The sequence below is a fragment of the Limanda limanda genome, chromosome 6 (assembly GCF_963576545.1).
Source record: "Limanda limanda chromosome 6, fLimLim1.1, whole genome shotgun sequence".
Taxonomy (NCBI): domain Eukaryota; kingdom Metazoa; phylum Chordata; class Actinopteri; order Pleuronectiformes; family Pleuronectidae; genus Limanda; species Limanda limanda.
This window is the reverse complement of record NC_083641.1, coordinates 19,563,430-19,578,209: the sequence shown is the minus strand read 5'-3', so window position 1 is coordinate 19,578,209 and position 14,780 is coordinate 19,563,430. Positions and strand designations below refer to the sequence as shown.

Genomic DNA, 14,780 nt, shown 5'->3' with positions numbered 1-14,780 from the left:
TATAGTATTATAATTCTTCTCATAATTATTCCGTTCACTTCTCTTCGCTGTGTAACCATAAACTCTGGCTCCACCATTCACCCATTCAAAATGGCACAATTTGCTGAATTCAGTTCTGTTTGGGAAATTGCTTTTTAACGTTGGCTCGGGGACCCTTCAAGATTTTTTGGGTGATGGCTGCAGCTGAAAAGGTTTCATTAATACCCCACATTGTACCTCCTGTTATAAATGACTTAATTTCCTGCATGGAATGGTTAAGACCCGACTGAACTGTGCGGCTGAAGCAGGGGCTGCCCCCCCCCCACACACACACACACTTCCTCCACCTCCTCAAGTTGAGACCAGAGCTCATGTAGAGAGACAATGAATAAACTTTGAAGAGAGCGACTGTTGTTATCGACTTTTTATAGTGTAAATCAGTTTTCCTTATCTTTGAAAAAATTGTGAGGTGTTTCCTTCATGTGCTCGAGTTCACCTGGTTCTATGGAGCTTCTGAATATTTAATGCCAGTGATGTAGTGTTGCGCATTATCGGCAGCGGGGGGATATTGAGCACACGGGCTCTGAGAGCACTGTTCCATCACAGCGTTCCACTCTGCAATACAGCACATTGAAATGCTGCAGCTCCCTCCAACACACAATCACACTTACCCGGCTTTATAGCATGTTCTCCTAAACTTCCTCATTCTGATTTCAGTCTCCCCCCTCCCTTCCCACTGTACCACCGGATAGCTGAATTTTATTGTCGCTTTCCAGCAACGACATTTCCAAATTGATTAACTCGCCAAGGCAGAGGAGGTCTGTGTAAGTCTGGTGAGGAAAAAGACGCGAAGAAGCTCTATGAAGGACTAACCAGTAATTGGTGTGTGAAATATGAGGGGAGATAGAAAATGCCGGGTATTGGTTATGGAGGCTGCTGCACTTGCTGTGTCTGTGGGAGTGATTCAGATTCATTGCCGAGGCATCAACCCCCTGAGAAACACATTAATCTATCCAACTATTACCCTGTAATCAATGGGACAGCGGCATTTTTATGGCCACAGAGAGCTTGTTTAAACAGCAGGCCAACTGGGAGGAAGGGGGGTCACCTTTAATGGGATTAAGCATGAAATATACAGCACAGGTGACATTGTTGACACAGCACATGCGGCTGGAATCTTAAAATCATTCATCAATAACACGCAGGAGGCCCCATTGTTGTGCAATAGGAGTAGACTTGACGTTGGCTAATTATTAATAATCATGAAATATGATTATTAAAATAAAAATTATCTATCAAAAATAATTAAATTATTAATTGAAGATGATCAGTAATCAAATAACAATAAAACCACTAATGAGAAAATAGGAATTATCAATTAGAAAGTACAAGCTATCAATTAACAATGATAAGGTTATCAACCAAGAATAATGAAAATAATTAGTCGAAAACAATAAAATTATCAATTTAAGAATAATACTATCTATATTAATAATTGAGAAAGGGGGGCACCACCCTGGTTTCCCAGGGACCAACGATGTCAAGCTATAATTATCAGTCTCATAATGATAAATGTCAAATTAATAATGTCAATATTTTAATATTAACGATTACTTAATAAACAGTGAAGGCTTCTAAGTTCGAGCACAGGCAATCATAATCCAGCTGTATTCACACACTTATGCACAAATAATCACAGACTACAGATACTTTAATAACAAAAGTATTTATTAAAAAGGGGAAATAAAGTTATGTTATTCAATGATTCCTCATTTTAACAAGCTCCAATATTTCAAAGATAAACACAGCAGCAGCACTTATCACAATTCAGAAAATACATGGACAACCTGCGGTCTACCTATGTATGTCTGTCTCTATGTGTGTGTGTGTCTGTGTCAAAGTGTCTCTCTGTGTGTGTGTGTCTATGTGTGTGTGTGTGAAATAAAGTTAGTGTTATTTAATGATTCATCATCTTAACAAACTCCCATATTTCAAAGATCACAACAGCAGCAGCATTTATCACAATTTAGAAGACACATGTATCCACCTATGTGTATCTGAGTGTGTATGCATCTGTCTGTGTCTATCAAAGTGTCTGTGTGGGTGTGTGTGTGTGTGGGTGTGTGTGTGTGTGAGAGAGCGAGAGAGAAAAGGGAGGGGGCGTGGCGATGACGCAGTAACGTAGTGACGTCACATCCAAGATGGAGGCCGACAATGTTAGGCTTAAAACTACAAAACAAAATGGCGGGTTCGTTATGAATTTAGAGCCAGAATTGAGGGCGGGTCTACCGATGAATAATCTCAAATGGCCGCCGGACCACGTGTGAGGCACAAAGGAGGAGGTGGAACAAAGGATTCTTTGTTCTGGTTTAGCTTTGGCTTCAAAATGGCAGCCAGATGTTTTCAGGCCCTTTAAATATAGATTTAACTGTCACATGAACTGTATTCTAAATACAGATCGGAACGGGTGTATAGGTCGGTTTAGAAGGAGAGAGAGAGAGAGAGAAGAGAAGGCATGCAAGGAGAGTTCAAAGAAGCTCTTAAAAACACCGTCAGCAACAAGTTACATTTACTTTACCGCTCAGCACTCAAACGGCGTTGTGTGCTGAAGTCTGACGGTAAAATCTCTGTAAGGTTCTTCAGACGGGAACGAGTGCAACCGGAGACGTTTAGTCACGGCGCTTAAAAACTGTGGCACAAGGCCTTAACCGGAAATGAACCGGAAGTAGCCGAATCGTCGTGGCTAAACAATGAGACACGGAGATCCCACAAACAAATACACTCAAATATTAAACAATATGCTACGTATCTGCCCAGATAATCAAGTCTCCTACTGTACAACCCTCGCGATGTGCCTGCGACTCGGCGCGAATGTGTCGGGGGCCAGTGAATCACGTGGTCTCTCTCACGAGCGGAGCTCCGGAGCTCAGCCGCTGGACCGGAAAAGGAAGCGAATTATTCGTGCTGCCTTGACGGAATGAAACTTCGTCTTCTTCTGTAACAGCGGAGAACGTGCTGTTTTACAGGAACGGAGTGGATTGCCTCTTACTCCTCAGCGGGATGAACGTCGCGCTTCTGCAGGGGACGGCTGGTTTGAAGCCGTTTGTAGATCGTTGGAAAAAAGAAAAAGTAAAGTCTATGGAAGTGTCGGAGTCCGTCCAGCGGGGCACTTCCTGTTTCGATCTTTCAAGTTAAAACAGGAAAGGTCCTATCAAGATAAAACTTTGACTGAGATAAAAGAAGAAAATGAAACGACTTCAAATAAAATGATATTAAACAAACGTCTAATCGCCTCATTAGTTACTGAGTCGTGTGGTTAGACCTCTTGAGGTCAGAAAACAACTTGAGCAGCGTGGAAAAAGAGGCAGATTTCTGGGAGCACAGGGGTTTTGTTCTACCTGGGAGGTACCTGCCCCCCTGGAGGAGGGGTCAAGGGTCAGTGTTGCCCTCAGCCAATTAGATGTCAGGGTCCCGACCTTAGTGGGCGGGGATTCGACCTCAGTGGGCGTTTCAGAGTCTCATTTGGGTTTTTGCAGAGCGGCCTGCAACATCTCCCCACCAGGCCCTGCTGGAGGGGGGGGGCATAGTGGGGGTTCAGGAGATGCTTTCCCCACCAAGGCGAGGCTCCAGGCTGTCTAGAGAAGGTATGACTTAAGACTGAAACTGGTTGAACTGGTTTCAGCTGGGCCTTGTAGGCCTCAAGTATTTACAACCTATTGTTTGATGGTCACTCAGGACCTCACCCCCAACACCATGTTGCTCCTAATTAAACGGACATCTTCTTAATTAATGTGCTTCAACAGGAGCAGAAATCCAGCATCGAACATGTTACCAGCACGGATTGTGGGAGTCAGACCTAGATGCAGCGTCGTCTGATATATAGAAGGATGTGCATATGGTGGGAGTGTGGTGGTGCCGGGGACGGGTGTCATATTTCAGAAGTGCATTATCGTCTCTCTCTCTCTCTCTCTCTCTCTCTCTCCCCCAGTTGGGACGGAGTTCTGCTGAGTGCTGTTTGCGCTAGCTCACTCAAACGCTCTGCGATTGAGTCATAATAACCTTCGCCGGGGCGAGATGAGCTGAGCGCTGACAGATCGCTGTCTCTCGGGCCGCCGCCGCCGCCATATGACGCCAAAATACATCCTCTGTGTGTGTGTGCATCTGTGCTCATGGTTCATATCATTAAATCTCTTTTTTTTAAAATTTAATTATAATGTAAGATAACGTATACAAAATGCACACAATCATAGATTAACAGCCCAACGCGCAGTACACACTCTCCTGTGAGTTTTATAGTCATCACCATTCATTCCCATTACCGTGTCTTGGATCGCTGGTTTGGTCCAAATGAATGAGTCTAGTCTTTGATCACTGAGAGAAACCCCCTCGCCCATGTCGGGCACGTGTGTGTGGGTGTTGGGGGGGGGGGTGAACATACTCTTGCTCCCTTCCTCACCATATGTTAACCAGAGCAGCTCTCTACTGCTTAATAGGAGCAGGGGGACTAGACCCAAGTGCTCCATTTTGCATTCTGATAGACCATATGATCATTATCTCGCTCTCGCACCCCCCTCCCGTCCTCTGTGGCTGTCACACCTCTCCCACCTCGACACTTCTCGGGATGTCTTCCTCTCCTTTGCCATTTTAGAATAACGTTGTGCCCTCCTCTTCCTCCTGATTGATTACCTCCCGAGTCCCTCATTGCAGATTTCCTTCCTCCAACCTCTCTTAAGGTTCAACGCAATCTTGGCTACATGTACTCCATTGTATGTCGTCTGTATGAATTAGTGCTGCTGTGATTAATCAGTTATTGAAAATTTAACAGAAAATGTATTCACTCTTAATACTAAATAATTATTTGGGGAATGAATCTTAATCAAGCAGAAATTCCAGGCAAGTGTTTGCTTCAGCTTCTTTTCTTTGTTTTGTATCGTTATCTACACAAAGCAGGTATGTTTTGTGTGTTGAGGGGATGTTTGTTGGTTGGTTTCAAGGCTAGATTTCACACAAACAAAAGAACACATTTCCACGAGACTTGTTGGATGGATTGGGCATGGGTCCAAGAAGAATTTATACAATTTTGTCCAAATCCAGATAAAGGCACAGACCCAGGAATTCTTATCACCTTTGTTAGCATTGTCCTTATTTTCGAAGCGAAAAATGCCGAAAGAAGGATCGTGATACTAAGAAAGTTGCTATCTATGAGGGTGTACACTTGGATTCAGATAAAATAAAAATCCAGATGAAACTGACATGAATAGGTTTTCATTGTCTTTCTCAGCCTGTATTGTACAAAAATGGTGCCCTATGGGTGGAGGCTGAGTTCCATTTTGGTTGTTATTTAAAAACATTTTGACTAAAGATCCAAAAACATTTACAAAATATATATTTTTTTACATAATATAGTAATATAACGTTTTAATCATACCTTTAAACTCTGTGTTTGGCTCTAAGATAAATGGTTCTGTCTAAATTTGATGACCTGCTGAATTATAGATATGAAATTAGCCTCACGTCCGTATGTGTGCATGATGGAAGCCTTCGGTGTTGCTGCTCTAACCAGAAGGATTGTGATTCCTTCCCGGTCTCCCCCGTCTGCATCAGTGTCCTTGGGCAAGTTCCTGAACCCCAAATTGCCCCTTATAGAAAGGAAGGGCTGCCCATTGATGCGCTGCATGAATGTGTGTGTGAATGGGTGAATGGCAAAACATTTTTTTTATCAAGACTAGAAAAATGCGATATAAATACAGACCATTTAGACTGTAAACTGTATGAATGTGTGGATCTCTGAAAACTGTTATCTGATCAGTATGAAATTGCGCTCTCTGTCAATGCAAGTTTATCATTTAGACTCTTTGTCACATTTACATACATTTAATTGTCTTTTTTCCTCTCGTGCTTTAGTTAACTTCATCTCTCCTCAAATGTTCGAGCAAAATTAGGCTGCGTAGTAGCATTTAAAATCATGTAATCACATGAACACATCAGTACCTTCATCTCTCAGCGGCCTCTTTTTGTCTGTACTCGGGGACTCCTACGAAGGAGTAAATGTTGACTTCCATATTACTCCTTGCACGCACCGCGCATGTAAATTGATTTCCGATGTTGCGATGAACAAGCATCTCCACTGGTACATCCCTTCTCCTTTTTGGACATTTCCCCGGGCTGATCGGCAAACGGGGCTGCAGCGAAACAGCCAATAGTCAGATGCAGCCCTTCAATGCACATACTTAATCAAATCCTCTGAGATTAGACTGACATGCATGTATGTGTGTGTGTGTGTGTGTACACATTTTTCTCCAACTTGAGACCATCTCCCCTATAAACACTGACCTTTTCAGGACCAGCAAACCTCATGGGGACCAAAGACCAGTCCTAATGAGGCCAAACGTCACTTCTGAGGTCCTGGTTACGGTTATGGTTCGGTTGTCCATAATGAAATGATGTCAATGTAGTGTCCTAACAAGGATGGCTGCAGAACAGTATGAGCGTGTGTTAACATGTGGTTGTGTCTGTCGGTTTGTGTGTGTGTGCAGGCATGTTTGCTCTTAGTGCATTCAGTTGTGTGTGTCTGTGTTCATATGTGCTTCTCTGTGTTTGTGTCGGTAAGAGTCCATACTACAGGCTGAAGGTTGAAGTGAACCGTCTCTCTCACACAGGAGGGAAATAGCTTTAGTCTTTGTCTTTTTCTTTGTGTGTGTGTGTGTGCGTGTGTGTGTGTGTGTGTGTGTGTGTGTGTGTGTGTGTGTGTGTGTGTGTGTGTGTGTGTGTGTGTGTGTGTGCGTGGACACTCGGTTGCGTCTGCCATCAGTCTCTGTGATAGAACCAGGTCTCTTAGAAATTAGGATTTTAATGACTCATCAATTAGGGAAGCCCGCTTTCGGTTTCTTTCATTTTCCTTCCTCTTTTTCTCTCATTTTTCATTGCCATAATTCTTATTACTGTCCACCCTCACATCCCCTTACATCACACTTTATTGATTGCCCCTGTTTTGAAAATAATGCAATTAAGCTGCTTACACACACAGCAGAAGAGGTTTTTGTCAACATGCCTGTTTTTTGCAATCATGTATTCAGCCATTGATTCAATAGGTTCTCATGTAACCCAGAGTAACCCTCCACGTTATGTGTTCCTCCTGTGATCAGCTGCAGTTGTAAGCCACCTTGGTAGTTCTATTGCTCTCATATAACTTGAGTGCACTTGATTCGGTTCAGAGAGCCATGACATTACACTTGGCTGTAAACACAAAAAAGATAGTAGCAGTAAAAGTGACCAGCACTAGGTGCCGTGTGTCAAGAAGGTTCTACGATCTTTTAAAACTCAGGTGAATGGTTATATTTCCAAAATAAAACTTATACTATGATTTTTATATTTAAAGTGGTAATGCTTTTTATGTTCAGCAACTGACTATTATGTCATTAAAATGTATCACTAATAATAATTAAATGTTGCTTGGTGAAAGCACTGACATAAGAAAACCAAGAGGACCCTAAAAATAGTGCAACCGATTTCATTAGCATAACGTCACACTCAGGTGCTTAACATTGAACAGATGTCTCCACTTCCTCAGACAGAAATGAAGCTGAAACAATTCAAATTCCAAATCCGATATTTGTGTTTCCGATGTGTTTCCTTAAAACATTTACTTTCATTCGTCATGGATTCCCTTTTTGGTTTGAGTATCATGACAGCGTCAGGAATTAATAGTATTAACACTTGTTGATACAATTATACTCTAAACCCTTATTTGTCTTTTTCCTGGCATCCTGATTAATTAATCTCTCCTGGCTTCGCTAAGAGGAACAGCGAGAACATTGAGAACTGTCCAATTAAAGTAGCTTTATAGCTCAGTGAACGCTATGTGCAGCCAAACACACAATTTAAGCTCACAGATTCACACACATACACAAGAAATGTGATTATGATTTTTGATAATTATTTCAGAGGGTGCAACCAAATGTCACAGTTAAATACTGTGAACTTTTAGCGCTAACTGAAAATGTTTACAAGCTCATAGTTTACAAAATCTTTGTCAGTGTGTGTGTGTGGATGTTTGAATTGAGGGTTTGTAATGGAATGGAGCTGTTGCCATGACAACAAACAGTTCCCCACTTTGATCATGGGCACATTCTCATCCAAACAGAAGAATGGTGAAAAATAACACCTTTTTTTTTTTTTATTAAAGGTTGTGTGTTTTATTTAGTGTCATCTAGTGGGGATGTTGCATGTTGCAGCTGAATAACCCCCCCCCCCCCTCACCCTCCCCTTCCAAACATGAGAGACAACCTGTGGTAAACTTCAGTAGCCATCAAATCTTAAAAGGTGTTTGTCCAGTCTGGAAAACATGGAGGCCTCCCTAGAGATGACCTGCTCCCGATATAAATATAAAGAATTTATACATAAAGGATCTATTCAAATTAAAGAAAACAAGAATTTGTATAATTTACATGATTACACAGTACTGAAAACGTCACTATGATTATTTAATATTCAGTTTCTGCTGATAGCTGAGACCAGTCAAGGGGATAAATAGCAACGTTTTGTGCCATAAAACAAAGACAATGAGCTGAAAAGAACCAAAATGCTCCATAAAGCTGAGAGGAAGAGCAGTTGATAACTCGTTGGGTTCATCGCTGCAAAGGTCACCTTCCTCATTACAAGTACTGTGGTCATTAGCTTCCACATCACACTGAGCTGTGAGCAGGATGTATACTTGCATCCTTGGTGCAGTCACAAGCACACGACGCACACATGAACAAACCCTCACAGCATGCACCCTGCTGACTAACAGGGAGATGGGTGAATACTATGGAGTGGTGCTGCTTTGCTGCTTTGGGAGCTCATCCATCTGCTTCCATTGAGCTTGATGGCTGTGGCTCCAGAGCTGCCTAAAAGAAGGGCCTGCCCCCCCCGGCCTGCAGCCGCTCTCTGGCTGTTTGGCACCTGCTGAGCACTCACACATGCTGTTCACACATCAGTGATACCATACCAGTTGTTTTTCTTACCCTGCTTCTCAGTTGTTGGTGATTATTCATGCCCGTGTTTACGCACCTAAACATGCTTCCGCTCATAGGTTAATAAGCAGATAACAAACAAATCATAAAAAGAGCAGTTACGGCTCAGTTATGCAGCGATGCCAGACAGACAGTGTGCGTGGGCGGAGGAGCAGTTACACAAAATGCTGCCGATTTATTATCGTGTGGATTGTGTGGAGGCACAGACCCTCCTGTATTTCATGAGAATTAAAAACCATATTTTTACTGTTCACCGCACAGGACGAAGTCAAGAGGTGCCATCGCTACTGCAACCACAGCGGAGGGCCGGCGCCTCCCAAGGTGGAGAGGTAAGCCACTGCACCGTAGCAGTACCGCCGTTCCAAATACAAAATCCATTTATCTGTAACCCACGGGATGAACTGTGTGCGTCGTTTTGTCGTGTGTGACGTCACAGGAGCCGTCCTTGTAGGAGCGAGGAGGAGGATGACAACAGCCCACATCGCCGGGAGCACCGACAGCGCCTGGAGAGCAACGCTATTGTGTGAGTGTCACCTGCGGCTCCTTTCTATAAGTTGTGTTATTGTTCATTTTCCAATGTTTAATTTCTGATTGTCAGGGATATGACCTTAAAAGTGCAGTTTATTTGTTGTGGGTGCAGTGATCGATTCCTGCGCGGCTTTAATTCAATCTTACCTCTGATTGGATTTTGGAGGCAGGGTCAAAGTGCACTTTTGAGGGCTCAAACTGCCGTCTTATACCATTTTACTTAAACACGGAGCTGCGGTTTCATAGGTGTAACGAGGAAGGACAGCTCTCGCCTCGGGCGCTGCCTCCCTTGAAAGTTGAGGACTGAGAAGAGAAAGCCAATGTTTACGAGTAGTGGTAACGTGATTGGGGTGTGGGAAGGTGAGACGGATAGGAAAACATGTCAGGGTGGACTCGCAGAAGAGGCAGAGAGGCACAGGAACGGAGAGATAGAAGAAGCAAAGAGAGAATAGAAGCGGGGAAAATGGGGATGGAGGAAGGAAGGGGGGGAAAGGGTATTGGTTTTGGAGCGAGGAGTTATGGCTTAATTCAATTTGTTCCATTTGGCTCAGCTGTCTCTCTGCTCCACTGGAGGGGAATGTGTTTCTCCATCGGGTAATTGATCCCACACTCCTTCCTGGACCCGGGCTTTGGGGTGACTACAGGGATGAAAGAAGGTGGAGAGTGAGAGACAGAGAAGAGTCTGTGCAGGTTAAAGACAGGGGTGAGATGTCGAGAAAATGTTTGAGAAAGGTTTAACTGGAAAAAGAAAGTGGCAAAGTTCACTCAAAAATACACCATATTTCTTTTATTTAAGCCAAGAGAGGGATATTGGAAGGTAAATTCTCATTTGAATGTTTTCTTAGGATAGAATACTCGTGTCTATATTATATTTTCTGAAATTAACCAAAATTGTAACTTTTATGTGTTCCTATAAATCATAGTTATCTGTGTTAACTCACCATTAGTGGTGCTTGAAGCTAATTTTAGGTTCATTGATTGGACATCTGTTATAGAAATGCACCTCTGGAGTTGCAGTCCGGACCCTGTTTGCAGGGTTTCCCAACATTGCTGCTGATTTCTCTGAGAAGAGTTCATGGAACTTAATTAAAAAAAAAAGAAAATGTTTCAGTGACTGCTCCTTAAGAATATGTGCAATTTGGTGCAGATCCAAGGAAAAACCTACATGTAGTGAATTTAAATGTGTTTTCATTAGAGGACTGTTGGACCTTGGCGGGGGTATGAACTTTCCTGAGTGCCATTCTAGAGGATTTTTGTTCCTATCGTTTTTTTTATATAAGTTTTCTGCCCATTTAAGCTTCAGAAATGCTCCATCAACCAGTCGCAGCCTGGTTAATGAAGTCTTTTACGAGAAGTAGGTGTCACTGTGCATTTTATCTCCTGTTTCCAGGATCCAGCGTGCCTGGCGTGCAAAAATGTCCTGCGCAGGAAGTCGTCAGGAGCAAGAAGAGGACCTCACAAGCCCTCGTCAGGGTGAGACTTCAGAGAACCAGCAGGACCCGGTGATCACCGCCGATATGTCCACGGTAAGACTGCATTCAAAGAGTTAAACAGACGACTGCATGGTGCGACATGAGACTGAGGCATGTGGCGAGACAGATCTCGACATGTTGACGCTATCTGCCGTCTCGTGTGAGTCGCCAGCCGTGATCTGTTGTGTTTGCACAGAGCCCCAAAAAAAGAATGGGTGAGAGGATGCATGGATGGATAGAGTCATAAAGAAGAGAGCAGAGGAGGGAGTGAGGGAGGGGTGTTTACCTCCAGTGTCATCTGGGGGACCGCAGGGGTCGCACTGGTGGAGGTGGTGGGGATGCCAGCTGGCGCCGTGCCCGGATGTGTAATTAGCCATTAATTAGGTACATTTTCAAAGCCGGTTGATTGATTAATGAAGTGCCTCTGCCCTTGTCCTCCCTTCGTCTCATCCCGCCCACCCCCCCTCCCCTCTCCCGGGGGAGCGCAGGGGGAGAATTAAACAGTGCTCACAGGGCATGTCAGCCAGACAAAAGCCAACGAGAGGAGAAAACAAGAGGCTGTATGAGAGCAGCAGATAAACAGTGAGAGGAGAGGGACGGAGAGATAGAATGTGTCGGAGGCGGGCGGCAGAGAGGGAGAGAGATGGGTGCTGAGATGTAAAAAAACACGCCTGTAGACCACCTCAAGTTCCAAGTGACAGACAAAACACAAACTCTCTCACTCTCCTCGGCCCAGTTCCTGAGTCTGTGGCCTCAGTCTGCACAGCCCTGCCCACGCTCTCTGCAGAGCCAGCACTGAAAAGCATGATGTCATGTCTGCATTTGTCTATGTGTGTGTGTGTGTGTGCCTGTGTGTGTGTGTGATGAATTTCCTCCTCTCTTTAAGAATCTTTTTAAGAAGTGCTGGAGGAAAGCAAGATTTCTTGAGCAAACAGATGGGCTGGTGTCGTGGTGAGAGACTGTGAGCGCCGTGCTGCGTGTGTGCACTTTGTTTTGAGGTTGTTTGTTCTGCTTGGAGGAGTTTGTTGTTCATTAGCACAGCAGCAAATGTCTTCCTAATTAGAAAGTTGGTGTAACTTAAAAATCAAGATGACAAAGAACCCCCCCAACCCACCACCCCCACCCCACCCTACAAACACAAACCTCCTCATCCGCGTCTCTTGTCTTTTACTGTTTTCGTTTTCAATATTGCAGTTTATGGGAAATACAAAATTTGCAATGTTTATTATAATGTGAGGGATTCAGACAATTGTTCCCATCCCATGTAATCTGTCCATCTCAGTGGCTGCATGATCAACACCTGTGGTTGAAGGTAACTATACAGATATCAACGTTCATAAATAAATAATGCTAAATATTGAGTATAACTTCTTTAATTGAGTATTTGCACTTGATGCTGCATTAAAATACTCCATGACATTTCATGGGGAAATGTTGTACATTTGTTTCTTTGCAGAACAAGATTTTATTTGCAAAACGTATGATCAACGTGTAAAATTGATATAGATTAAACATATATTGTATGATCACACTATTAGTATAGCATCAGTATTGGTGTTGGTATATATCATCTCCTCATCTCCACCTTAACCAGCTTTATACTAATATGCTTCTTACTCATAAAATGCATCCATACCAATAATACTTTCATATTTGCATATATGAGTCCTTTTACATTGGATCATTTCTGTACATCTAATTATACTTGTGCATTTTTCTACATTTTAAATGCCTGCCTTTTAGATGAAGTATTTTTAAACTGCAGTATTGCAACTTATGCCTTAGGAAAAGTTCTGAATTCATCCCCCCCCCCGCTGAGGATCCACACACAGGGGCAGTGGTGGGGAAAGCAAGAGAGCAGCACTTATCCGACCCTCATCCACGCAGCAGAGCGTCTGTGTAACTGTGTGAACGGGTGTTCCTGTAAAGCCGAGGTTCCCTCTCAGTGAAAACCACCCTGAATAAATAATGCTAAGAAAAAAGAATAAGTAATGTTAACATGCAGTTTCCTCTCATCATCTCCTTCTTCTCGGCCCACTGCGTTTGTTCTGGAGACGGCGCTTCTCTCCAGGCTCGCCGCTGTTTTATGGCACCGGCTTACAGTACGAAGTCGGGGAACAAAAGTCTCTTGTGTGCAGTAAACGCCACATGATTACATAATAGCCTGCGGCGTGATTGGCTGCTGTCTCGGAAGATGCAAGATAGGCATTTACTCCAGCCACTTTTAGTTAGCTATATAAATCCCCCCCCTAACCCTGAGATGGGTTTACTGTACGCTGTTTACTTGTCGGCTTGTGTCCACACCATTACACAGTTAACACAATATTCATCCCTAATCCTCTCCTGAAAACGAAAAGTTCATAAATACAGTAAGAGATACATTGAAATTCTGAATCCAAACAAATGAGTGTAAAATTAAACATAATGTGTACAGTTCTAACAGATTTTGTGTACTCACTAACCCTCTGTATTGAATATGGAAAGTCTGTCGATCTACCACTCTTCAGAAATGCATCTCACACATATCTTTTATGATCAAATGCTCACTTTCTCTCCTCCAATCCATCTTTTATTCAGTCGCTGTTATCTTTAGAGAGAAATGCTGGACAGACGCTGCTGTTTTTTCTCTCTCTCAATCTCCCCTCCATCACTTCTCCACCTCTGCCCTGCACAGATTTTCTTTTTCCGTGTCTGTCTCTCACCTCTGTCTCCGTCTCATTGTCCGTCCTCATTCGCACTGTATCACTCCTCTGTGACTGCTCTCTGAAGGACAGGCATTCATCAGTGTAAGGCCAGGGTGCCACATTATGTGTGTGTGTGTGTGTGTGTGTGTTCATGTGAGCTCATGTGAAGGACCTTGCTACACCCTGTGTTTGTGTGTGTTTGTGTGTGGGTGTGTGTGTGTGTGTGTGTGTGTGTGTGTGTGTGTGTGTGTTTGTGTTGGGCGGGGGGGTGTTCATGCATATTTCATAGAACTCTGATATTGAACACTATACGCGCACACACACAGGAATAGATAAGACACTGCAGCACACACCGAGGTTTTTCTCCCTCATCGTCTCTCACACAGAAAAACCTCCTCAATCAACTCTCTCTCACTGTCATAACACCTTCCAGAATTCAAATATGTGTCAGTGTCTCCAATGTCAGCTTGTGTCCTATGTCTGTCTGTGTGCATCTTCTATGGATTGCATGCCCAGAAATGGCCGGTTCAAGCTCGCCGTAACCCTAGAACCTGAATGTATTATTTATACACCGGGGGGCCAAGCCCTCCATGTCGTGCATTGGTCATTCCTGGCCACGCTGATAGTAAATCAATAGGTCTGACTGTTCTGACACCGCTGCCTTGTGTTGACTGACCTGCTGGGATTGTTGTATGGATGACTCTGTAAGAGGGCGGGTGTGAGGCTGTGGAGTAAAATCATGGCCATTATGGGAGAACTAATAAGCTGTAATGTCTCAGCGCCCGGCCAAGACGTAATCAATAACGGTATAAAATCCCCTGCAGGTTGATTTTTGATATGAAACAGTGACGTTCTTACTCAAAGGAATAGCTTTGAAATTTGGTAAATGAGCTTATTTGATTTCCTGCCAAGAGAGAGGGGAGAAGATTGATACAGCCATCACATCTGTCTGTTCAGTGTCAGTCTATACACCCGGGAGATTCTCAGCTTAGCTTCGCACAGAGAAAGGAAGCAGGGAGGCAGCTCGCCTGGCTCTGTCCATAGGAAACACAATCTTTTAAAAGTCACAAACTAACACATTATAGGTTTTGCTGTTTAGATAC

General features: G+C 43.5%; 1 protein-coding gene across 1 annotated transcript in view; it reads left to right on the top strand.

Moving 5' to 3' along the window:
- Positions 1–14,780, top strand: part of schip1 (schwannomin interacting protein 1) — a 208,406-nt gene that overhangs the window by 963 nt on the left and 192,663 nt on the right. The window contains exons 3-5 of the mRNA XM_061073218.1: positions 9,255–9,322; positions 9,430–9,516; positions 10,912–11,047. Coding sequence (XP_060929201.1) covers positions 9,255–9,322; positions 9,430–9,516; positions 10,912–11,047 — 291 coding nt within the window. The remainder of the gene's footprint in view (positions 1–9,254; positions 9,323–9,429; positions 9,517–10,911; positions 11,048–14,780) is intronic.